This window comes from Ostrinia nubilalis, chromosome W (genome assembly GCF_963855985.1).
Source record: "Ostrinia nubilalis chromosome W, ilOstNubi1.1, whole genome shotgun sequence".
In the NCBI taxonomy this organism is placed as follows: domain Eukaryota; kingdom Metazoa; phylum Arthropoda; class Insecta; order Lepidoptera; family Crambidae; genus Ostrinia; species Ostrinia nubilalis.
Genome location: NC_087118.1, coordinates 4,980,796 through 5,008,311, shown reverse-complemented (window position 1 = coordinate 5,008,311; position 27,516 = coordinate 4,980,796). Strand labels below are relative to the sequence as shown.

Genomic DNA, 27,516 nt, shown 5'->3' with positions numbered 1-27,516 from the left:
CTGCCGGCTACAACAATACAAACGATAACCAACACACCAAGCGAGCCCTCTAGTCCTGCGCACCGTTCCTCTACCAACAGTGAGCTAAACGACTCCCATGTTCTCACATAAATTGACACTTTAGTAGAGATATCTCGGATGACAGACCACCTCTCTAGAAGTCTGGATTTAACACTAACTGATTCGGCCACAGTCCATGAAATGAAAGAAATGAGCTAAAGACAGAACTCGAATATACGCAAAATGAACTTGACAGCACAATATTGAGAAACATTGAACTTGATAGACATATAGAAAAATTATTAAAGGTAAACAGTACATTAAAGATGTTATGCCAATCGCCGCTACTGGAAACTAGTCGAAGCTCAGGCAATCAATGTAGATCCAATTCCAAAGTAACAGGGAGTCCGTCTATATTTACGACTCCTAAAACCTCATCAGGCAGTCAACATAACAGGGATGGCGAAGAGGACAAAAAAATCAAAACGCTTCAACTCAGAATAACACACCTCGAATACAAATTGAAGACTGCAGAGAATGAAATAGCTGATCTAAATAACAACATTATTTCGCTCAAACAAAGAATAACTATTCCTAAAAGCTCTACACAGCAAAGGCCTAAAAGTACAGGAGGAGATATTCAGGACTACACAAAGAAAATTTCTATTGTGGGCACACAGCAATGTATCAACCTATCAGCCGCGCTAATACGCTCCAGAGAAAATAATGTCTACGGGAAATATAAAGTGAGAGCAGAATTAAGGCCGTTTGCTTTTAGCACCGAGGTATTACGGGATTGTCAGACATTTAAGCTAGCGGAAAAGGATAAGCTTGTAATTAGTATCGGTGAAAACGATTATAGTCAACATATAGTTCTATCACAGATTCGTTCCTTATGTAAAACATTTGCCAACAACAATATTATTGTTCTCAATGTTTTTAAAAATAAATACCTGAATGTGTACGATTAAAACAAAATTATTGAAAAGACGTAAAGAATACAAAAACTGCCACTTTGTTTACTGCGAATATAATAATATGTATAACATATGTAATTCCATCAACCACGTAATTAATTGTATTGACTATCATGAAGAATACTTAGACCCTAAAATACTCAAGAATTTGATATTCCGTAATAAACCAAGTCTGGAGAAAAAAATACGTAAAGGTACAATTCCATATTATTTTACGCGGAAACAACCTCTGAATGACAATGTGGGGCGGGTTTCCTCAGGCAACTCTGATGATAATACAGGGTGTTTCTTGTAAGGTGTCAAGCCGAAGGCAGGTGATAGGTGAGGACTAGACCTATCGATTTCACCCCCATGTATGTTCTACGATTTTTCATAGTTTAGAAGTTATCGTTAATTTTGTGATTTTTTCAAATTGTATGACCCAGTAGGCTTTAAATTTTTTTATCTTTTTTTTGGGTCGACTTTTCTCAGATTTCTTTTTTTTTTTGACAGATTCCCTATTAATTGTAGATTTTTGAAAAAAATGGTCAACTTCCTATCTTTGATGCAAGATACAAAATTTTTGCTAGAAACATAAAAAAATATGCTTTTAGCGGAACATCCTAAAATTTTCAACTTAAAAGTTTAAAAAAAAAAGAAATTCCATAGGTCCAAAATAATTTTAAAAACTGCGCAGTTTTCTGAACTTTCATAATAACACAAAAAAACATGTACTTAATAGGCCATTATTTTCTGTAATCGCTCCACTAAAGTGGTAAGTCGGAAATTCCGTTACATGTTTTTGACTTTCTTAGGACTAACTAATGTTTGCAATTCTCTAAGTTTACGTTACGTAGAACACATTTAAAGACAATAACTGAACAGAACATTTTTTTATCCACAACGAGGAATCTCTTGCCATTCATCTGACCTGATGGAAACTGATGGATCGCTGATCATCCATCAGCTTCACTCGGAATCCTAAACCACAGAGGAATTGGCTGTCCTAAATAGGTGGCCTTACCACTAGACCACAGTGGTGGTTGTTACTTTACGATTAAATTCGATATACCTACATATTAGAGTGTGAGAGAAAGGGAAAGAGTTTGTGTGTGTGTGTGTGTGTGTGTGTTTGTGTGTGTGCGTGCGTGCGTGCGTGCGTGCGTGCGTGCGTGCGTGCGTGCGTGCGTGCGTGCGTGCGTGCGTGCGTGCGTGCGTGCGTGCGTGCGCGCGCGTGCGTGCGTGCGTGCGTGCGTGCGTGCGTGCGTGTGTGTGTGTGTGTGTGTGTGTGTGTGTGTGTGTGTGTGTGTGTGTGTGTGTGAGCAAAAATGGGTGTAATAATTTAATTTAAAGTAAATGTTCAAAATGTCCGCCGTTGACCTGAATGCACATTCGACAACGACGCAAAAAAAAACTTTGTAAAACCTTCTTCTTCATTTTAATTTGGTTTTGTGCTTCAGTCAGCTTTGTCCGCAGTTCATCAATATTTTCTTATTCTCTATTGTATACCAGATGAAGGGCAAGAGCTTCCTCGTTGTGGATAAAAAATGTTCTTTTCAGATATTGTCTCTAAATGTGTTCTACATAACGTAAACTTAAGGGATTGCAAACATTACTTAGTCCTAAGAAAGTCAAAAACCTGTAACGGAATCTCCAACTTGCCACTTGAGTGGAGCGATTACAGAAAATAATGGCCTATTAAGTACATGTTTTTTTTGTGTTATTATGAAAGTTCAGAAAACTGCGCAGTTTTTAAAATTATTTTGGACCTATGGAAGTTCTTTTTTTTTTCAAACCTTTAAGTTGAAAATTTTAGAATGTTCCGCTAAAAGCATATTTTTTATGTTTCTAGCAAAAATTTTGTATCTTGCATCAAAGATTGGAAGTTGATTATTTTTTTTCAAAAATCTGCAATTAATAGGGAATCTGTCAAAAAAAAGAAATTTGAGAAAAGTCGACCCAAAAAAAAGATAAAAAAATTTAAAGCCTACTGGGTCATACAATTTGAAAAAATCACAAAATTAACGATAACTTCTAAACTATGAAAAATCGTAGAACATACATGGGGGTGAAATCGATAGGTCTAGTCCTCACCTATCACCTGCCTTCGGCTTGACACCTTACAAGAAACACCCTGTATAGTGTCACAATATAAAAAAGGAACTATACCCCATTATTTTCCCAAATTACCAATGAACACTTTTTTTCGATCCTAAACCTTTAAGTTTTAAAATAATGCATCAGAATATTGCCAGTGTTCTTTCCAAACAATCTTTACTAGAGTTAACGTTAGAAAACTTACGAGAGGAAGATTGCATTCCTAATATCTTATGTCTAACCGAAACTTTCCTAAAAGCTGGGTATGACAATTATATAAAAGTAAAAGATTACAATATAGCGGCTTCCTTTTGTAGGAAAAAAAACGAGGCGGAACATGCATTTTAATAAAGAATAACATTGACTTTAGAGAACTAACTTACCTCCATAAATATGCAACTCAGAAATTATTTGAAATTTGTGGTATTGAGATTCCTGTCTATAATATGGTCATTATCTGCTTATACAGAACTCCTACATCTGACCCTAATATATTTTTGGACAAATTAAACTTTACTCTACATGACATAACAAGAAAATATAAGACTAGTACTAAAATCGTTATAGCAGGTGACATTAATATAAATACTTTCAAAATAGGTAAAATCACCTTTCATTTACAGGATCTATGCAATGGATACAACTTAAAAATCCATATTAACGTCCCCACGCGAAAGGACTCTTGCATCGACCATATTCTTAGTAATATTAAAAATGCGGAAGCAACTGTGTTACCTTTGGGTTTGTCAGACCATGAGACTGCACAACTCTTAAGCTTCCCAGTAAGCCAGAAAGAGTTAAAACCTGAATCTTATTTTACATTTAGGAAAGATTACTCTTACTTCGTCGTTTCAGCCGAAAGACGTCCACTGCTGGACAAAGGCCTCCCCCAAGGATTTCCACAAAGACCTCTTACTCTTACTTAAATATCAAAAAATTTAAAGAATGCCTGAACAGACTATCATGGTCTGAGATCTATGCGGAAACTAATGTTAACATAGCTTTCAATAAGTTTCAGGAAACATTCGCCATGTTCTGTCTTTGCTTTCCAAACATACGAATTAGGAAACTGTCAATACTTTAATGTAAATAATTTAATGTAAATAATTTAATATAAAATAATTTAATGAAAATAATTTAACGTAAAATAATTTAGTGTAAATAATTTAATGTAAATAATTTAGGAATAGGAATATGAATATCATTGAACATGTTTTATTCAATACCACCTAGTTAGTTTATAAAAATAAAGTGAAAAATATTTCATGAAAAGATTCGACCGTTATGTACATAAAATAGTTAATAAATACCTTGCCAACACGTCTAATTTAATCAATATTCCATACATCAATTTTTATCCAAGGCTTAATGTTTTCCGCCGCAACCACTCCGTTATAGGCTCTATTGCTTCTTTCACTACCTCTCATATCATGCACTTCGTATCTATCATGACCTAGACTTTTTTTTATTTGGAATGGACCTTTGAATACCGGTAATAACTTTTTACTCCGTCCATCATTAGTTTGACTTTGAATTTTTATTAAGACTAAGTCTCCTACGTCATATTTCCTGGCTTTAGTTCGATTGTGGTCCAATCTTTCTTTCTGGTACTTAGCACCTTCACTAATATTTTTGACCACGGATTTGCGCAACTCAGTCACGTCCACAGTACGCTCGATATCAAGACTAGACTCGGGTCCTAAGCTGTCACTATTGGTATGAAGTCTGTATCCGAACATCACTTCACTGGGCACTGCTTTTATCGTTTTATGAAAAGTACTATTAATTGCTTGTTGCAATGAAATTATACACGTATCCCAACAATCCTCATCTAAATCAGCCCCCATTGTTTTCATACAGTCTAAAATAGTTTTGTTGAACCTTTCGGCTTGTCCGTTTGATCTTGGTATTCCAGTAACTATAGTATGAAGGCTAATATTTCTTGTAATGCAATAATCTTTAAATAATTTAGACGTAAATGCCGAACCGGCATCTGTGATGAATCGCCTAGGGTTACCGAAAATCTTTGATATACTTTCAAGCTCAGAAATAACATTAATACTGTCTGTACTCGGCACTGCTGTTATAAAGACGAATTTAGTAAATGCGTCCACAGCTACTAATAAATATTTATTACCTTTTTGCGTTTCTACAAATGGGCCTAGGTGATCCAAATGTAGAGTGTGAAAGGGTTGAGCATGTTTAGGTAAAGAGTAAAGCTCGCCTTCCTTTGGACCACCCTTGCTCTTGTAGTAAACGCAATTGATGCAATTTTTAATGTATTTCTTTACCGTGTGTCGCATACGAGAAAACCAATATTGATAAGATATTCTCTCTAAAGTTTTGTCTATCGAGAAATGGCCCAGGTCGTCGCGGTTACATTTAATGATCTGCCAGATGCATGCTTTAGGGACAAACCAGCGACGACCTTGGCTTGTTCGTCTATATACTTTATTACCTAGCAGCTCGTATTTGCTAAATATGTCCTTATGATTGTGCGCTTCGCCTGACTCTAAGATCGCCCTAAGTTGTGCAATGTGTGGGTCTTGTAATTGAACCGACAATAACCAATCTGCCTCTGTTATCGACAATATTAGCTCTGATTCAGATTTCTCCCCGGATGGTACTGGATTTCTACTTAGAGCATCAACATGTTGCATGCGAGTGCCCTCTCTGTGTACAATATCGAACGAAAATTCCTGTGTTGATAAAACCCACCTATTAATTCTAGGAATAATGTCTTTTTTGGTCAAAGCATAGCGAACTGCACTACAATCTGTCACAATACTGAAATGGGCCCCTAGTAAATAGTGTCGAAATTTTGCTAGAGACTGTACAATAGCTAGAAGCTCGAGTTCAAAAGAGTGGTATCTCTTCTCGTCTTCTGTAGTTTGACTGTAATAGTGAATAGGTTTTTCACCATTTTCAGTTACCTGCATCAAGATACCAGCAATGCCCTCACGACTAGCATCCGTGTACAGTACACACTCTTTTTCCGGATCATACAAAGTCAAAACATTTTGTGAAGTTAAAGCTGCTTTAAGGTTTAAAAACGCTGTATCCTTTTCGGAGTTCCATACCCAAGACTGATCCTTCTTTAAAAGCTTTGTGAGTGGACTTGATAGCATGGCGCAATTTTTGATGAATTTACGAAAGTAACTGATTAATCCAAGAAACTGTCGCAATTGATGGACGTTTCTAGGCACAGGGAATTCTTTGACGGCTTTCAGTTTGTTTTCACTAAGTTTCAAACCCTCAGAATCAATTCTATAACCGAGAAACTCTATATCCGTTTTAAGGAAATGGCATTTTTTTAGATTTAAAGTGAGGCCGTTATCCTTGAATATATTTAATACGTTTTCGAGTAAAGCTAAATGGCAATGCCAGATTTTGTATGGAAAGTGGCGTCTTTTTTTTTTCGCGCGGCCATCGACCAAACTTTGTTTTTTGATTACAAAATGTGTAATAAACCAAACTTACTATGGCATGTATACCTCTAAACTCAGTCTGAACTGAGTTACGAGCATTAGAAGTTTGATGATTTTCATACTAGATTTGTTTTTTGTGCGCAAGTTTTGTAAGAAATTGCAACAAAATATTGCGCTATTTTTTTATTGCGCTGATTCTGCTCCATACTGATGTCTGGAGCCTTTAATGGATGGTATTGTTTGTTTACACATACAATCTCACTATTTTGTTGCAATTTCTTACAAAACTTTGCGCGCAAAAAGCAAATCTAGTATGAAAATCATCAAACTTCTAATGCTCGTAACTCAGTTCAGACTGAGTTTAGAGGTATACATGTCATAGTAAGTTTGGTTTATTACACTATTTTGTAATCAAAAAACAAAGTTTGGTCGATGGCCGCGCGAAAAAAAAAAGACGCCAATTTCCGGCATTGTCTTTTTCCTCAGCCGTTTCGCTTATTATCAATATATCGTCTAAATATAATACTATTTTGCCAAATCTAAGGTTTCCCATGACTTTATTCATCATCTGCTGGAAACATGATGGTGCATTGACCAAACCAAAGGGAAGTATTAGAAATTCGTAATGACCATCTTCAGTTATAAAGGCAGTCTTGTGAATGGACTCCTCCGCCATTTTGATTTGATAGTACCCACTTTTTAGGTCCAGACTAGTAAAAAATCTACACCCCTGAAGCCTATCGATGAGATCCTCTATGCGTGGCATCGGATATTTGTCCTTTATAGTGATTTTATTTAACGCACGGTAGTCTATACAGAGACGTTTCTCGCCGTTCTTTTTATTTACAAGCAACGCCGGGCTCGCATAGGCCGACCTACTTTCACGAATTATCCTATTCTCTAATAGCTCATTTACCATATCTCTAATGATTTTCCTATCATTGTGTGCTGTCCTATAAGGTCGAAACTGAACTGATTTATTGTCGCTTAGATTGATATTCATTTCGTGTCCACTAACCTCTCCTAGTTCACCTATCGTGGAGACTATACATTGCTGATATTTATCAAAAAGTACTAATAATTCGCGTTGATGTGAATCCGCATCAAAACTCCCAATCGACTCATCTATGACGCTGCAAAATTCTTCAAAACTTTTTGCATATTGAAATGTTAGATTATTACCTGTGTACTACACAGGTAATAATCTAACATTAGTACACCACATCTCTTCCTTATTTTATTTGATTCGAGACAAACTAAATATTATAATTAATACTACTAGTTACTAAATTAAAGTACATTGATTTGTAATAACTAGTAAGTAGGTACTTTCTATAAGCTTACAAATTATACACAAATATTTTGCTTATTCAATTTCCTGACACGTTACTCATCTTCCTTTCAATTAAATTGAAACAAGTCAAAAGGTCAAAATATTCAACCATCTTTGGACAATAGCCCATTAATGATCTGTAATACTTAATTAGTAAGTACTTTCTGTAAGCTTACAAATTACACAAAAATATTATTTTGCTCATTTAATTTCCTGACACGTTACACATCTTCCTTTAACACCAGAAAGACCAAGGCAGTCAAATTGGCGGCAAAGCAATTTCATTGTTAAATATTTCACAAACTATGTTTTTGTTTCTTTTCATATTTTATGACTTTTCCTAATTTGCTATTGTTAAGCTAAATCAATATGAAAAAAAAAACAATGTTGTATATGAGTTTCGATGACAAATACCGACTAAGACCGCGCACCGTCAATGTGACCGCATACATATAAAGGCGGCGATAAGAATAGTAAACAACGATTTCTGCAAACTGATGTGGGTACTTTTGTTTTTATTTATGTTGAATTGAATTCTGAGTAAGTTGTTACTGCCTAGCTTGTTTACATTTTACAGTAGACATTGGTTTCGTTCGGTGAGCAGTCGTGGTTATGTGGTTTTGAAACTAGTACAACCCTATTTACAAAAGGGCCGAAACGTAACCACTGACAACTTTTTCACGTCTCTAAATTTGGCTAAAAAACTAATGATCGAAAAGACTAGTATTGTTGGAACAATGCGGCGTGCAAAACGAGAAGTACCACCGATTTGTAGAGGTACTCGTACTATAAGATATGAAACTTTCATAATGAAAACCGAGACCGATATAACCCTTACTACCTATCAAGGAAAAGCAGGAAAATTTTTTATTATTTTGAGTACTCTACACCCCAACGTAAGCATAGGTAGGCCGATCAAAAAAAGCTGCCTAAAACAGTTGAATTTTATAATGCAACAAAATTTGGTGTAGACATCATCGTTCAAATGGCACGCAAACACGCCGTAAGAGCTGGAAGTCGGAGATGGCGTGTTCACGTTTTTTACAATATACTAGATTTAGCAGCTATAAACTCGTGGATTCTATATCAAAAAGTCACAGGAATAAAAATTTCTCGTCATGATTTTATCATTCAACTAGTGAGCGAACTACGTGAAGAGTATGTGAGAAAAAAATCCACTTCAACTGCGACTCAGAGACAAGAAACTAATTCTGAAACAAGTGAACCATGTACTACAAACAATAAGAGGCGGCAATATCAAATCAATAGTAATTGTAAAAAAAATAAAACATGTGAAAACTGTACTATCTGTAAAAAAGCTGTTTGTGGAAAATGTACAAAAGAGTGTAAAAAAACTATTACTTGTTACAAATTTTACTAACTTTAAAGCTAAATTATTTACTACTATTAAAAATTAAATTTGTATTATTTTATTTTATTTTTTTATTTCAAATCTGTAATAATTTCATAAGTATTCTCACTTAATCTCTAGTACCGTCAAATTGACCGCTGCGGTCTTTGAAGGTATAGCATAAAGCCCGGCCCTTCTAGTGTTAAATTAAATTGAAACAATCAAAAGGTTAAATTAATATTCAACCATCTTTGGACAAAATAGCCAATTTATCAAATAAAATATTAGACTCAAACATCACAACACATTATTATTTGACCTCAAATAAGTTAATAAATACTAGGTGTGTCTACTTATTATATTACGAATTTCCCACAAGATAGGTAGGTATCTCAAATTAATATGTCAATTATTTTTCTTACAATTCTTACAATTTTAATTTCCTTAGTGGAGGCCTAGGATGCGCGCCATGATAAACTTTTTATAAACTTTGAATGATAAGCCCATACGTCTGTTGTCTAAAATCATGGAAAGATTCCATCAGGGCGCGCATCCTAGCTCAGCTGATCTAGTTAAAATACAATAGAAATAAAGTTTCATCTACCACTGCTTCGGAACAGTAAGTGGGCCAGTGCTGAGAAGAAGCAGCGCAAGAAACTCAGTCACCTCTGTGGGCCGCTTTTAAAGGCTTTACTAGTATTTTATATATTCATCATTTACCTTTATACAGTTTGTGGCACAAAATATAGTGCGTTCACTACTCCCACAGGTTAATCTTATGTAATCTGAAATGTGTAGGCAGGCACATCACTCACACTTTTTCATAGACTTGTCTTTATTTTGCCATGAAATATGAACTTTGAAGCTACTGTCTCACTGACAGGCTTGCTGACAAGGTTTCAATATGTTGTTGAATTTCTCAATAAATGACACTTACGAGTGAATAACAACGTTGTTGAATAATTACACAATTATTTTCAACGTTCATTATTTGTATGCTACCGAGTTAATGAATTCCTATCGTTGTTATATGCATTTTTTTAGACATAATTATGATGTATGAGACTTGAAGTTATAAATGTCTATTCTTTTCGAAACTAAAATGATCTGTCACGCTATACAGTGTGAGTCACGTTAAAGTGTACATATGAAAATAGATGAAACTAGACCTATTTTTATCGACAAAAAAGAGGTCAAAAATTTTTTGAGATTTTTTTTTAATTTTTTATAGAATTTTTTTACTTCCAATTACTTATTGTAAAGAAAACGTAATAACTTTTAAACTAAGCGATATATCCTGATAAAATAAAAACAGTAATAATTCTAAATAACAGGCGATACTAAAAAAATACATAAAATACACAAAAACCGGCCAAGTGCGAGTCGGGCTCGCACACCGAGGGTTCCGCCGTAGCGTCTTTCCGTTCTATACATGGCCAGAACGCACCCATAGGAAACTGCTCGTGTATATTTTGGAGTGTCTCTTTGTAAGTCGGTCACTACAAACTATACACGAATTTTGCGTACTGATCGTGTATAGTTTGTGTCGTGGATGGATTCCGTCTTCGCTCCAAACTATACTAAGTACACCACTTACAGTTGACTAGAGTGTGTTTAGTTTATTTGATTTAATAAAATATGGAATTATATTTAAAATTATTACATTTATTAGATATTATGCTCGTGCTTTGTCCTCGAGATTAGAAATAAGAACTACCTATGTAGATCACGTACGGTGATGCCATTTTTAAATTCATTAATTTTTACATAAAATATTATTATTTTACTGAATCTACATATTATTATAATAAATCTAGATTTATAACACTAATGTAAGTGGTTTCTGAAATTAAATTGATTAGGTAGATTTCAAATTAAATAACAATTATTTATTAGTGAGAGTGAATGAAGAAAGTTAAACGTGCATTATTAACTAAAATTGTCAATCGTTCGGTGTAGTGGTTCGAAACGGATAACTGTTCCGGAGGTAGCGGGTTCGATTCCCGCACAGTACAAACATTAATTTGTGTGCATGAACATATTTTGATATTTGTTTGTATTGGACTGGGTGTCTTCTATGTATAATAAGTAGGGTAGACCGGGGACAATAGTACCATTTTTTGGAAATTGTTCAATATTGAGAAATCTAATGAAATATAACTTATTCTGTTAGTATGCTGTAAAAACTAGACTCCTAAGCTACAAATTTAAGCATGCAGAGTTGAACTATTCTTTCGAATACTTAATGAAAAACGAGTTTGAACTGTACGATGTCTCATGTTACAATTGACCCCTACAACGGGTCGTTATGTTTATCTAATCATGACCTTTATTGGTATTCTGTATTCTTAATCTCCTACAATCATCATTCTTTATTAATTGAGATCGAAAATATTTAGGAACAAGTATGAAAAATCAACACTAAAGTTTAAAATCAAAACAATAACTTTTCTTCCATAAAAACGAAAAAACTAACTGTTTCTACATAATATGCCATTTATTTGGCTCGGGTATTGCTCCTGAAACAACAATAAGCATAATAACAATGATAGAATAATCAAAACTTAAAAATCTATTTTTGTATGAGGGTACAATTGACCCCTGGTACAATTGACCCTGATTTATTTATACCTACTAATGCTTCGCCCTTTTAAGATTGTTTCATAAGCCTGTTCATAAAGGAATAGATCCGTTGATCCGTGATCCGTACTTTTGACTCTACGTCGAGACATCTAAAACAAGACGTTCAAATACTTAGTTACTTACTGAATTAAGCTAAAATGTACATATTCAGAAGGGTTTTAGAAAACTATATTAAAATATTTTAAGTAGGCATTTAGGTACTTATATCACCTTTTTATCGACATCTACCTACTTATTTAATAAAACACAATATTAACTATTTTTTCAGTAGGTAGGTATGCCTATAAATATAAAAATATAATTGTAAAAATGTAAAATAACCACGTGAATGTTTTATAATAACTTATTTTATTATAAGTATAGGTACTTTAAAACCAATTTAAAATATTGTGTAGTAAGTATAAAATAAGGTTCCGGGGGTTAATTGTACCACGGGGTTTATTGTACCGCTACAATTGACCCCATGGAGACTGGTACAATTGTTCCAAGTAGGTAGTCAAGAGAACTTCACCTAAAATTCAGTCATTTTCACAGTGAATGCCAATAATTCGCTGTTGATACAAAGTTTAGAGCCTGGATAAACTATTGACAACAATACTTTGGTAACAAATAGCATATTAGGCAACTTATGGGCTCATATATTTGACATAAAAACTTACTGCGGCTGGGCAAAAAACAAAAATCCTTCCTGTACACCTTCGTTTTTCAGCGCAAGCGCCGCCGACTGGTGAGCGGATGGAAACACAAAAAGCTCATATTCTGACGCTATGCACACAATCTAACGTCGCTTGTATGAAGAAATATCGCCGATGGTACTATTGACCCGTGGTACTATTGTACCCGGTCTACCCTATGTATTTACAAAAAAAGTATTTAAGTATGTTTATATCCGTTATCTAGTACCCATAGTACAAGCTTTGCTTAGTTTGGGACTAGAAGCGCAGTGTAAAATGTCCAGGGATATTCATTTTTATTTATAAGCTTTTATCTCAAGAACAAAAATCATTTTCACATACATAATTCTTAATTTCAGAGTTATTCAGCCCCAAAACAAATATCTTTTCTATGGCAGAATATGAAACACCAAAAAGCTCTTTATCAAAACAATGGCACGTATCGAAATTGATTCAATGTTTAAAGTAGACACGCAGTTATGAATTAATATGTAATAGAAAGAGAGGTAAATAAGTCAAAATGACGAGCATGCAACTAAGTACTCGCGTATACATTGTAATCGCGAACTTATTACAAAACATGCATGATATACGGACTGTATGCGTACTGACGATGTATATTTTGGAGTAAGATAATTGACCTAAGTCACTACAAAGTATACGCGAGCAGTACGCATACGCTGCGTACTGGTCGTGTATAGTTTGGAGGAGCTTAGTAAAAAAAGTCACATCCAAACTATACTCGATTAGTTTCACACCCTTGCGTTCTGGCTATGTATAGAATGGAAAGACGCTCCGCCGTACAAACGTAGCGGTTTACAATTTATGACGTATTAAATCAAATTACTTACTTGATTCCGTTGCGAGTAGTGGCGAATTTCAAAATATGCGGTATGATTATTCTTTATTTATTTATTTTTCCTATATTTGCATTCTATGTAGGTACCTACCTCAGCGTTTTGAATTTTTGCGTTGATTTAGAATTTCTCACAGTTTAGAGGCAATTAGATTTAAGAAGTGTTTGATATGAATTTCAACTTTAATATCTCTACGCGTTCATGTGAAAAAGGGTAGGTAGTAAGTTTATAATTATTAAAAAAATATTTTATGTCATGTAAGCAAAAATAATATTTTAAATTTTATATAACTTCAAATTTAACATTTTCGCAATTTTTCCTTTATCTGTACTATATAACGTTGCTTCGTGCCGAATTTCAAGATTCTGAGTTCACAGGAAGTACCTTGTAGGTTTTGATTCCCTAGCGTGTGACGGAAATTCGTCTAAGGTGTCGGTATAAACTGCTGTATCTTTTGATCGCGTTAACTTAGAAGTTTGATTTTTTTACTTCTTAAAGGGACAATAGATCTAGGTATTTGGTATAAATTTCAATTTGATACCTTTATTCGTTCGTGAGAAATAAGGTAGTAAGTTTCATTTTATTAAAATATTTTTATTATATTATATAACTAAAAAAATGTAATTTTCGCAATTTTTCCTATATTTGCATTATATGACAATGCTTTATGCCAAATTTCAAGATTCTGAGTTTACGGGAAGTATCCTGTAGGTTTTGATTCCTTTGCGAGTGTCGAAAATTTGTTGAAAATATCGACATAATCGGCTGTATCTTTTGATTGGCTTGGCTTAGAAGTTTGATATTTTCACAGCTTAAAGGGACAATAGACCTGAGTATTTCATGTGAATTTCAGTTTGATACGTTCACGCGTTCTTGAGATAAAGGGTCTTGACAGACGGACGGACGGACAACAAAGTGATCCTATAAGGGTTCCGTTTTTTCCTTATGAGGTACGGAACCCTAAAAAGGCCAACAAATAATAAAAAATGATACTTTTTGAAAAAAATCTGCTTTTAAATTCGTGTTTTTTTGGTTATTTGATAAATTTCTCCAAAATATGCCCCTATAACCGGTGGTTTTTATTACTTTGTATTATTCTCTATCGTATTACCTTCGTAAAACCAAAAATCGAATGTCTCTATCCCTATCACAACGTTTGCAATGATCGTTTGAACAAAGCCTCTCCGGGCGCGCCATTCAAAGCTTCGTTAACAACGAAACTGAAAATGGCTCTAGATTTGTAATTTTGAAAAAGACAAGTTAGATTTCAAATAAAAACAAAAGATTTCGAAGTAAAATAAACATTTTAGTTAAAATTAAAATTGTCTCTACCTGTAGCGGAGAATAATGTTGTGGCAGGCCTTTGTTCAAACGATCATAGCAAATGTTGTGATAGGGATAGAGACATGCAATTTTTGGTTTTTGAAAGATAATACGATAGAGAATAATAGAAAGTAATAAAAACTACCTGTTATAGGGGCATTTTTTTGAGAAATTTATCAAATAACCAAAAAAACACGAATTTAGAAGCAGATTTTTTTCAAAAAGTATCATTTTTTATTATTTGTTGGCCTTTTTTGTGTATTTTATGTATTTTTTTAGTATTGCCTGTTATTAAGCATTATTACTGTTTTTATTTTATCAGGATATACCGCTTAGTTTAAAAGTTATTACGTTTTCTTTACAATAAGTAATTGAAAGAAAAAAAATTATATTATATTGTTCCCCGTAGGTCTAAGTTGAGCCTAACTTCGAACCCTACAGGAGATTTATAATGAAAAACTGTATTTTTGAACTGGTTATATTATTACAGCAAGACTAAGATGCGCGCGCGATGGTCGTACGGAGTGAGTGAGCGGCGGCCTTTTTTTTTTTTTTTTTGAAGGGACGCGCGCTGGTAGCTTGAGGAGCTTTTCCAGCTTCACCGGGCAGAGTGGCGAGTACAGAAGGTACTCTAGCCGTTTGGCGATCGTCGGTGCGCGTGCCGAAGCCCAGGCTCGTCCGCGTCGGTCGCAGACCGACGTTCGCGATCGGGCCGTATCGAGCGCATAAAGCGCCCGATCAGTGGCGAACCCAACTAGAGGGTTGCCCACCGCGGTGTTGGACCAAAGTCCAGCCTACGGCGGGCTCACTCTAGTGGGCCCGATCGAGGGGACTACGGATGCGGCCTGAGGGCGCCACGGTAGGCTCGGACCTCGGCTCAGGCCGTGTCCGGGGGACAGATAGGGGAGCGGCGGCCGCGGTTGCGGCAGCGTATTTATGTGTAGGCGCGGGGACCCCGCGCTCCCCCGCCGATGCGCCCTTTGTTGTCATCACTATACTGCCCGCCTTGAAGCCTTGTCTTCAATTAATGTTGTTGGCAGCGGACAGATGGTGTTGTAGGCGCGACGAAGAACGCCCTTCTTTGTCTTGATGTCGGCGACCCTGGCTATGCCGTCTCTGCCAGGCAACGTTCGGAGGATGCGGCCAAGCGACCACATCAATGGAGGTGCAGACTTGTCCTTGATAAGGACAAGTGACCCCTCTCGCAGCTCCCCGTGTGACGTGTGCCACCGTGTCTTCCTCTGCAGCCAGAAAACATATTCATTATGGAATCGTGCCCAGAAATGTTGTTTTAGCGCTTCAATGCGTTGGAATCGTTGAAGTGATGTGATGCGCTTTTCAATAAGTTGCGGGCAAGGCAAAGAAACGATTGATCGTCCAATTAGAAAGTGGGCAGGAGTGAGGCAAGTAAGATCTGAGGGATCGTTAGATATAGGAGTGATAGGACGAGAATTTAGAATAGCTTCTACCTGTATCAGCAGAGTCGCCATTTCCTCAAATGTCAGGTGCGTCAGTTCTAGAATGCGACGTAGGTGGTGCTTAATTGATTTGACTGCCGACTCCCACAATCCGCCAAAGTGAGGAGTGTAAGCAGGAATAAAGGAAAAATCGATACCTTTGTCGGTTAGATGTGCTGACAGCGACGGGTCTCTGAGTAGGCTAGATAATTCATTAAAGGTCCCTACAAAGGTGGTTCCGTTGTCCGAAAATATCCTCTGCGGCCTGCCCCGTCGCGCTATAAATCTGTTAAGAGCCGCAATAAAAGCTTCCTTTGTTAGGTCTGAGACAAGCTCCAGATGCAGCGCCTTGGTGGCTAAACAAACAAAGACACAAATGTAGCATTTTACCAATTTACAGCCTCTCCCCTTACGGTCTGCTATCAGCACTGGCCCGGCGTAGTCTACACCTGTTTCTAGAAAAGGATATTCTAAATGTAGTCGGCTGTTAGGTAAGTTGCCCATGATAGGCTGAATGGTTTTTCCTTCAAAACGACAACATTTAACACATGCTCGTACAATGCGCTTTGCGAGCCTGGTGCCTTCTAAGATCCAATAATTATGACGTGCTGTGGCTAATAACAATTGAGGCCCTGAATGTAAATAGGTTTTATGCAATGATTCGAATATAAGTTGGGATAGACGATGTTTACTGCACAAGAGAATGGGGTGCTTAACGTTGTAATCGTAGTGAGAATCACTAACTACTGGGATCCATAAATGGAGTCAATGATAACAATCGGTTTTTGTGTGGTAATTTACCGGTGTTAATGAGTGACTGATATTCATCAGGAAAGGACTCCTGCTGAGAAATGAATAGTAATTGAGTTGTTGCGGCATTGAGTTCCGAGATAGTCAGGTGTCCTGTAAGTTTTGGGTTATTCTTGTGGCAGTTATTAATAAATCTCAATACAAATGCTAATGTGCGTTTCAATTTGGTAAAGCTTGATAGTTTAAGTATTAGTTTAGATATTAAGTTACATTGATTATCAGAATTGTTGTTTAATTTATTATTATTTTGTGTATGAAAATTTGTTATTATTGTTTCTGGTAGGTTTTTTATATTATTATTATTTTGTACAGGTTTGTCAGGCCACTGTTGAGAGTCTAGTTTCAAAAATGAAGGGCCAGACCACCATAGCGGGCAGTGTTTTATTAAGTCTGCTCGCACTCCACGCGAAACCAAATCTGCTGGGTTTTGCTTGGATGGTACATATCGCCAATCAAAAGAACTATCCTGTATCTCAATAACTCTATGCCGGACAAATGATTTCAGTTGATTTGGTTGGGAAGAAAGCCAACCCAATACAATCATGGAGTCGGTCCAACATGTACAGGACACATATTGAAAGGTAATTGACGAAACAACCTTTGCACATAGTCTTGCTCCCATGAGTGCGCCACAAAGTTCTAACCGCGGCATAGTGGTGGTTTTAATAGGTGCTACCTTGCTTTTTGATGTTAATAATTGAACATTAACACAATCGTTTTCATCCACACTTCGTATATAAACACAGGCACCGTACGCCTTTTCAGACGCATCTGTAAATACGTGTATTTGTGTATTAATGGATGGGTGAATTTTTATGCATCTAGGTATCTGTAAATATTTTAAATTAATTAATGAACTTGCAAATTCTATGTATGATTTTTTAATGTCTAAAGGTACTTCTTCGTCCCATGAGCATTTTTGTAACCACAAATTTTGTATAAGTACCTTTGCTTCGACGATGCAAGGTGACACGAGTCCCAGTGGGTCGAACACCTGAGAGATTGTGGACAAAATGAGACGTTTTGTAATTATTGTTTGTGTGGAATCTAAATTAATTGAAAATGAGAGAGTATCAGCCGAACAGTTCCAATAGAGACCCAGTGTTTTGGCTGCCTCTTTGTAGCTGAGATTTAGGTGGTCTGAACTGGCGTCTCGACCACACACTGCATTTAAAATTTCAACATTATTAGAATGCCACTTTCTTAAGTAAAATTTAGCTGAATTTAATGAATTAGTGACATTTTTGCATTAATTTATTGTGTCTTGAATAGAGTCAGCCCCTGATAGAAAATCATCTACATAGAAATCTTGACAAATAGCTCGTTTAACGTAAGGGTCTGTCGTGTCATAGCCTAACTGTGACAAACATCTGGTGGCTAAAAATGGAGCTGAAGCTGTGCCATATGTTACAGTGTTCAGTGTATATGTTTTGAGAGGATGTGAAGGGTCGAATCTCCTCAATATACATTGTAATGGACGTTGATCTTGTGTAATGTTGATTTGTCGATACATTTTTTCGACGTCAGCTGACACGACAAACTGATGTTGACGGAAACGTAATAATATGGAAAATATTTCATCCTGAATGGTAGGCCCTACGCGTTGTATGTCGTTCAATGACTTACCGGACGACGTTTTGGCTGACGCGTCGAACACTACTCTTAATTTTGTAGTGGAGCTACTCTCCTTATAGACACCATGATGTGGTAAATAACAATACTTAGTGTTGGATTTAGGTATTATTTCGGTCATGTGACCTAGATCCAAGTATTCAGTCATAAATTGTAAATATAAGTGTTTCATACTAGGATCTCTTTCCAGACGAAGTTCAAGAGATAAGAATCTACGTTTTGCAATAAATAATGACTCCCCAAGTACGTCTGGTGAGTCATTGAGTGGCATTGAAACTATGAAGCGACCGTTACTATCTCGTCTGGTGGTTTCTAAAAAGTGTTTTTCACACTGAAGCTCATCTAGTGTGTGTTTGTATTGGGGTGGAATTGTATCCAACTCCCAGAAGCGGGTCAGATCAGACTGGTCTTGATTACTATTGATGTGCATACACACATGATTACTAGGACCCGGTTGGCTTATGGCGCCTGAAACTAGCCATCCAAACTTAGTTTCGAATAGAACCGGCTTGTTTTTACCTAACTGGATGCGATTTGTGCCAATCACACTCCAAAAGACGTCCGCACCTACTAGTAAATTGATGGTTGACGGTACGTTGAAGTTTGGATCGGCTAGACAAACTCCAGATGGTATGTTTAGATCGTGTATGTCTATGTATGTGTTTGGTAATAACGAAGTTATTTGTGGAAGAACGAAGCAATCAATATTGGTTCTATAGTGACCATTGTAAGACTCTAATGTAAGAGAGCAAGACTGAGTGCTTTTGGACGTTTGGTTGTTTATGCCTGTTACCTTTGAACTAGCTAGGCGGGTAGGGAGGTTCAGTCTGCCACAGAGATCTTGTGTGACGAAGTTACCCGTACTGCCACGCTTGTCGATCACGCAAGCAACATATGACATAGTTTTTGTGTTGTGAAGAATTGGCAGAAAGTACGATGCTGTCATGGGAAACTGTCTCTTGGGGTGAACCTTTGTGCAAAAGAGTATTGTGTTTTATATTACAATACTTGCAATGTGACAGCTTGCAGCGTGACTCGTTGTGACCTGGTCGAAGGCAGTTTTGACAAACCTTGTATTCTTTTACCTTAAGTATGCGTGTCTCAACAGGTAACCTACGGAATGAGTCACAGGAAAACAGTTGATGTTCCTTCTGACATAGAGGACAGCAATGAGATTTGGGCTTGCTAGACGATACAATGAAGCTTTTAGCCCTGGTTGTAGGTGCCTGATCAATTTTACCTTTATTTCTTGTCTCCTCTAATGTCTCCAAAAGGTCAGCCCTGTTTGACAAAAATGTTAAAAAAATGTCTAGTGTGGGTGGGTCACTACGATTATTGCGAAATTCCTCCCATTCTCTGTTTGAAGTACTATCTAATTTAGTAGACATCATGTAAATGATCAAGGTATCCCAATGTTCTGTAGGCTGGTCTAGGGTAGCCAAGGCACGTAGGTTTTTGGTTGTGATATCTACTATGTATCGCAAAGCCTTGCTCGATTCCTTTTGTATAGCATTTATGTTAAAGAGTGATTGCACATGATTATTGACAAGCAGGCGTTTGTTGTCGTATCGTTTACACAACAATTCCCAAGCAGCCGTATAATTATTGGCCTTGAAATCCAGGCTTTTTAATTACTAATGAAGCACTTTCTCTTAAACAAGCGCGAAGGTAATGAAATTTATTAATTTTGTCCATACTATCATTGGAATGAATAATAGAAACAAATGTATCGCGAAACTCGAGCCACCGCTGATAGTCCCCGTTGAAGGTAGGCAATTCAATTTTAGGCAATCTTACGAAATTGTTGTGTCTTTGTGTGCTTGCATCAAGAGAGCTTACCTCAGAACCGTTGAGCGCGAGCGCAGCGGCCGCAGGGGACGGCTCGAGCAGTGCCCTCGCCGTGCCGATCGCGACGTAGTACTGGTTCTCGATGGCCTCCCGCTCCTGATATCTCAGGTCGGGATCCTCCGTAAGCTCTTCAATCTCCGTCTGAAGAGTATCAAAGTCCTCATATAAGGCATCAATCTTTTCAAGACGTAATTTAATTTCGTTAAAAAGCGGGGAATTTGGCAACACTGAATCATCTTTTACTACATTTATGTAATTTGAAAAGCTACTGATTTTACTTTTTATTGTTCCACGCCTTTTAACTAATTGTGATATTTTTGCTTCAGACATTGTTATGATTGATTTATATACCTATTTACTTTAAGGACTTGAGTTGATTATATGTTTAAGATTGTAATTTACTTTATTTTTGTATTGTTAAATTAGAATATGTAAGTTTAAGGGTTTTGTATAAGTTAAGTAGAATAAGTATGATGTAAATATTTAAAAACTCGTTACGTAGTATCAAGTGTTTTGCAAAAAATGAAAGGAAATTAATAATAGGAACGGTACAACCGAGATACGACCGAGATGTTGACTTGTGAAGATAGCATACGACTCCCGAGTCGTGTCGGCGACTCGGTATCTACCGACCTAGAAATAAAAACATAAAAAAAAAACAAATTAAAACAAGGAAAGACAATTTGTGTAGTATTAGTGGCTATCTACGTGGTGTTAATGCGAAGCAGAATACACAATATTGTTATTATTATGATGAATTGATGTTTGCTAATTTTATGATTTGAAAATTATTTATGAATTTAATAAACTACATTTTACCAAATGTTTTATTGTTTGATTTTACTGCAAAGCTTGACAGACACCACAGTTGAGAAAATACGTTACAAGTTATTCAATGTGAAGGTAGACTTAGTAAATGAGTTTTGAAAATGAGGATTTTGCTAACTACTGATACGGAAGAGATGAAAAATGGGTGATGATTTTACGAAATGGATTATGAAAGAAGTGATTGCGAAGCTTGGATGTGGGTTCGCAAAGCGGATGATATGTGATGTGATGGGAAAAAAAGAAAGAAAATGGATCGATCTCACGGTTTCGTGCTATGGCGCAACTTATCCTTTCTTCTTTTCGCTGATGACTCCTCTTCACTGAACGCCGATGAGCGCTGACGCTGAAGGCCGACGTTTCCTGGACGCTGGATCTTCGATGCTGGCCCTGGGCTGCACGTAGACGATGATCTCGGCGTTGATGCTGCTCTGCTGATGACCAGGAAGAACTGTCGAGGGCTGCTTTTGTGCGAATATCTTGCACTTTGTCGTGTTGCTTGCGGAACCGGACGGACCGTTGACGTTTGCAGTATTCAAATTTGAAGACGTGTCGCACCGGAATTTCTCGCGTACTTTACGTTGAGGATCGAAGGACCATATGTTCCCCGTAGGTCTAAGTTGAGCCTAACTTCGAACCCTACAGGAGATTTATAATGAAAAACTGTATTTTTGAACAGCAAGACTAAGATGCGCGCGCGATGGTCGTACGGAGTGAGTGAGCGGCGGCCGCGGTTGCGGCAGCGTATTTATGTGTAGGCGCGGGGACCCCGCGCTCCCCCGCCGATGCGCCCTCTGTTGTCATCACTAATATTGTATGTATAATATTGAGTAATATCATTTTGGTAGCGTTTGATTTTCCAAACGACCACCGGCACCGCGTGCCTTTTAATTTTTATCAAACATTACAGGTTTTATAACCATTTTGGTAGTGATTGGTTTCCCAAACCACCACCGGCACCGAGTGCGCTTCGATTTTCATCGAATCATCACTGGTTCTAGATCCATATTGTTTTCCCATTTAAGGCGTCACTGGACTATGTCAAACATATCAAAACCAAAAGCCTCCAAATCGGTGCAGCCGTTCTCAAATTTTAGCAGGGAAAAATTAAATGAACAGCAATCTTTTTTTCGTAATAATGTAATATTGTATTATTGGCATAGCAACATAAGTGTACGAATGTCTGTATAGTTTGTCTGTACTATACTTATAATAAATCTGTAGAGAGGTCAATTCTGTACATGAAATATATTTTCAAAATAACTATCAGGGGGTCATTAGTGATCGATACTGATGCCAAAAATGCAATCAGTAAAATTTTTGTCTGTCTGTCTGTCTGTCTGTCTGTCTGTCTGTCTGTCTGTCTGTCTGTCTGTCTGTATGTTCCTTATAGAAACAAAAACTACTCGACGGATTTTAACGAAACTTGGTACAATTATTCTTCATACTCCTGGGCAGGTTATAGGATACTTAGGAATTCCCACGGGAACGGGCATTAGCGGGAAAATCCTTTTGTATAAAAAATCTAAACCGCTTAAGTTAGACGCTTGAAATTTGGCATGTAGGTACCTTAGTAAACTTAGAGTTTAGTTACAAAAAGGAATTCCCGAAATTCTCACGGAAACGGGAATAAGAGGGAAAATCCTTTTGTATGAAAAATCTAAACCGCTTAAGTTAGACGTTTGAAATTTAGCATGCAGGTACCTTAGTAAACTTAAAGCTTAGTTATAATAGGATATTGCAAAATTCCTACGGGAACGGGAGTTAGCGGGAAAAAACATTTGTATGAAAAAATCTAAGCCACGTAAGATAGACGCTTGAAATTTGGCATGCAGGTACCTTAGTAAATATAAAGCTTAGTTACAACAGGATATTGCAAAATTCTCACGGGAACGGGAGTTAGCGGGAAAAAACATTTCTATGAAAAAATCTAAACCGCGTAAGATAGATGAAGGGGGTAAAACGGGATCCACGCGTACGAAGTCGCGGGCGGCCGCTAGTATTATAATATGTCTAACGGTACCATCCGCGGTAGAACATTATTATTGAAACTGACTCAGATACTGGATACCTGTATTATCGTGACATTGGTTCTGCTAATAAAATATTTGATTAGATTTGACTTAATTTAATTTGCTGACAAGGCTGATAACATTTCTCAATTATATTGACTTCTTTATTCTTAAGAAGAAATAATATAGGTACATTTATTTGGCACATTAAAACAGCAAATTAAAAATTTGGACAGCGTATAAATTAATTTGGTAATAATGCCAAAAGGGCTTCCACTCAGCATAATGCCGCAGTGCGTAGCACAGTAGCACTACAACGCTAGTTTTCAGTGGTTGCTGAGCGAAGAGGTATTTACCTATCTCAAAACATTCATTTTCATCAAAGTTGATTCAGTAGTGTAGTTATTAGTCAAAATAACTGTAAAATATTGTCTATCTAAGTTAACGATTTCCTTTCCAATCGCAATATATATATATACAGGGTGTCCCGTAATGTAACGTCAAGCCGGAACTGGGTGTTGAGGCAAGTTGTGCTGGTTATCAGAAAAATATAAAAAAAAATCTATGTGGCATATTTTAAAAATAATAGGCATTTAAAAAAAATCAAAAAATTCTACTCCAGGTGACGGTCCTTTTGCTCGTGAGTAGTAAATAAATTGGGAAGGCTAGCTCACGACGCCTTTAAAAACGGCGTCGCGATTTAGCCTCCCCAATTTAAATTATTGACATGAAAACATACCTGTTCTTTCAACGACCGATGATAAAACGGTGCACAATTGAAGTATATCACACACGCACACACATACACTTACTATTTCAAAAACTAATGCTTTTATTGTTCGATCACTAATTGTGAGACATTAATAACGTCTTATAACAAAAAGGCTGAACCGATTTTCACCTTGTTAAATAAAAACCAACCAATATGTGTAAATTCCTGTAATCAGTTATAGCATATTTAATAAAATTAACGTTTTATTTGTAAATTTTAATGGATGTTGATTAAATTCGTATTATTAATGCTCTAGTTTACAACCATACCAAAATGGGTACTTATTTCGGGCTGTATCCCGGACTTGCAGGGCACACACTTAAGCATTGAACGAATCAAGCATCCAACTTAAAATAAAACGTTAAAATTATATACTTACAACATGTTTGTGGGTATATAGGTAATGCCTTGTTTACAACCATACCAATAGGGGTACTTATTTCTGGTTGCATCCCGACTTTTAGGGCACCCACTTAGCATTAAAAAATATCACCACAATAAATTAGTACATAAAAAATATTCTAAACAACGACTACTGAAACGTAAATTAACTCTGCATGAAAAAGAAAAACAATTCAGCCCCCTACTCAATAAATGATGTTAATATAAAATAAACGGTTTAAATAAAAATGTTAATACTAAAAGCAAAGTTTTTGAATATTTCAATTCAACTACACAATCACACACTACTGATCGGAACATTGCTTCAAATGAAAGAAACATGACATCACGGGTTACTTGCTCGTGTACGTTAAGGCGAGGGCACACTGTTTATAGCCAAGCATACATAGTTACTTTACTTACGATGATGACAATCCACAACCGCTGTGGTCGATAGGCGTGCACATCGGTTATCAAAGTGTCGACAGCTCTGAGATCACGGGTTTGATTCCCGGACAGAACAATATAGAAAAAGCACTTTACTGTCTCAAGTCTGGATGTTCGTTGTTTCTGATTCCATTATACAAGAAGCGCTTAAAAAGCTTCTTATTTGGATTAGAGCAATGTATTGGACGTTTGGTATATTTATTTAATCAGACGAATGTTGCTCGATGCTAAGTGAAACTTATGCTAAACTGGATTATCATCACAGATTATCTACTATATTAACATAATATACATACGTACAATCTAAAACAAATTAATATTATAAACACCTAAATAACGGAGTGTATGCACAGCTTTATAATCAACTTTGCTTATTTAGCACACACATAGCGTGCGAACCCATTTCTGTCAACTTAACATATCTTATTACACATTACACTTGAGAGCAATGAATTCACCTATAGACCTCCATGGTCGAGTGGTGTACGCATCGATTTTCATGACATCGCTAGTTCTGAGGTCCCGGGTTCGATTCGTTTACTTTGGGATCAGAACAATGTATGACGTGATGTTGTCCACATTTATTATTATTATTTATTTTATCATTTACCCAAACTTTATATTGGTAACTAAGAATGTTAATGGCGTAAGTCTTTAATTAGATTCTGAGATATTTGTAACGTTATGGAAGTCTGAATACTTTTACCTTACATACTGTAAATTATGTTCAGATGGAATTTGAGGTTTTCTAACAAGTGATAAAAGTAGTTAAGAATATGATTGTGGTTATAAAGAATTAAAAAGAATTACGTTCATATTACTAGTTTTAAAATGAATCGTAAATACAGTTATCCATTATTTTGCACTCAAGTGTACCTATGTACAAAACTGTTATGTCAGTTTCTTATTATCGACAAAGGTTTTCATTGCGATTAATACAGGGCGAGTTTGTAAACAGTATCAATTTTTTTTTAATAAGCTCTAAAGATCAATTCAACAATACAACTTTATCTTAATTATTTTTAATCACAGCAGTTTGCGCAAATCAATTTTGAAAATCTAATTCGCGGGTGCCCATAAAGGATAAGGCTTATTTTCGAGCACTATTATGTCTATTAAGCTTCGCAGTTAACTATAAATTACGTAATTTTCTATGAATAAAGTGTGTCCATTTTTAAAACACGCGCAAATGTTATAAATAATTAAATAAATATGAAAAAAAGTGTTTTCTTTATGCAAATTGATTAAGTTACTGATTCTGAGTCGCTCCTAAAAATTTGGACACTGATTGCAAAGTCACCCTGTATAATTTTATTTTATTTTTAAGTTATGTTTTTCGCACATATCTTGTATGTGTGTAATTATGTTCATGTTTTATTTCTTACCTCGTATCTTCCAAACGGATTGATGGATTTCGTAACGAATTATTGACTTGTTTACTCATAAAGCTTTACCGGCTGAACGGATTTAGATGAAATATGGATTTAAGATAACAAATTGTCAAAACTGTAAGCAAAGCTATTAAATAATCTATGTAGTACATTATCAGGAATGCCTTATATAAATCATTTCATCAAAACGCTGCTGGATCCTATACTCCCACTGTTGGGGAACATATTGTCTGTAGGTACATGTACGTTTTATAAAACTGTAACAGAAGCGTGACTGCAAATTGGAGGTGCTCATTCCAGGAAGCTCTGAATTTGAAATACCTATTCATAATAATACATAATTATTATTGATTTGAGCGACTAATATTACTAACTACATCAAATGATTTTGAGTCATATAAAACCATAAATAAAACCATAAGTGTGATTTGGTTGAAACTTTGTGAAAAATCAAAAATGTGCAGGTGGAGCCGCGGTCAATCCCTAGTGATTGAAATAATATTTCGTAAATTTCACGCGAATAAAAGTTGCTGATGGGTAAATAATATTTTAAAGTAATTTGATAAACTTGTTTGTTCAATCAATTGCTGATCGGCATTATTTGGTGTGTGCGTTATTTTGACTGTTTTACAGTGTTTGTGTGAGTGAAAATTTGGATATAAAATAAGCGGTAAGTGAAGTAATTATCATTATTTTCTGCGATTCATATCTGATCATCTTCGATTCTTCGTGCCGTAACTCTGCGCTTCAGCTTCACTTCTGGGAAAATGTTCGTGAGTTATTTTATTATAATAAATAATATTTTTGGTTCTCAAGGTTTACACATAGTAGACTCAGTACAACTGTTTTGTTTTGGTATCTGAATTTAGGGTTTCAGGTCGTTGAGACTACTAAAATACTCAATCCCCAGTACTATCATTGTTTATTTCACAGTCCGTTCAGACATACACTAGTCTTTGTTATTTTACAAATAATTTACTTACAGGTCGGAATCCGAGTACAAGTATCGTAGCGCTGCTGCAGCTTGCTTGGAGTCAGAGTCTGAGTACTCGTCAGAAGATAATACTTGGTAAATATTGATTACTAAATTATAAAGACTGAAATAATGATTGATAAAAATACGATGAAACTTGCTTTAAAACCTAATTATTTTTACTATAGCCCTCCAAAGAAGACGACCAAAGGCAGCGGCAGCAGCAAGGCTAAGGTGACCAAAAAAAAGATAAGGTTCGTAGCTTAAATATTAAATTAATTAAATGTGTTAGGTTAGCGTACAATT

General features: G+C 36.1%; 1 protein-coding gene across 1 annotated transcript; it reads right to left on the bottom strand.

The window, feature by feature from the left end:
• Positions 1–15,654: 15,654 nt before the first annotated feature.
• On the bottom strand, positions 15,655–20,739 carry LOC135086388 (uncharacterized). Its single transcript, XM_063981124.1, has 2 exons — positions 20,401–20,739; positions 15,655–15,903 (listed from the first exon to the last, which is right to left on the bottom strand). Exons 1-2 carry the CDS (start codon positions 20,737–20,739, stop codon positions 15,655–15,657), a joined length of 588 nt encoding a protein of 195 aa, XP_063837194.1.
• Between the last annotated feature and the right edge of the window lie 6,777 nt (positions 20,740–27,516).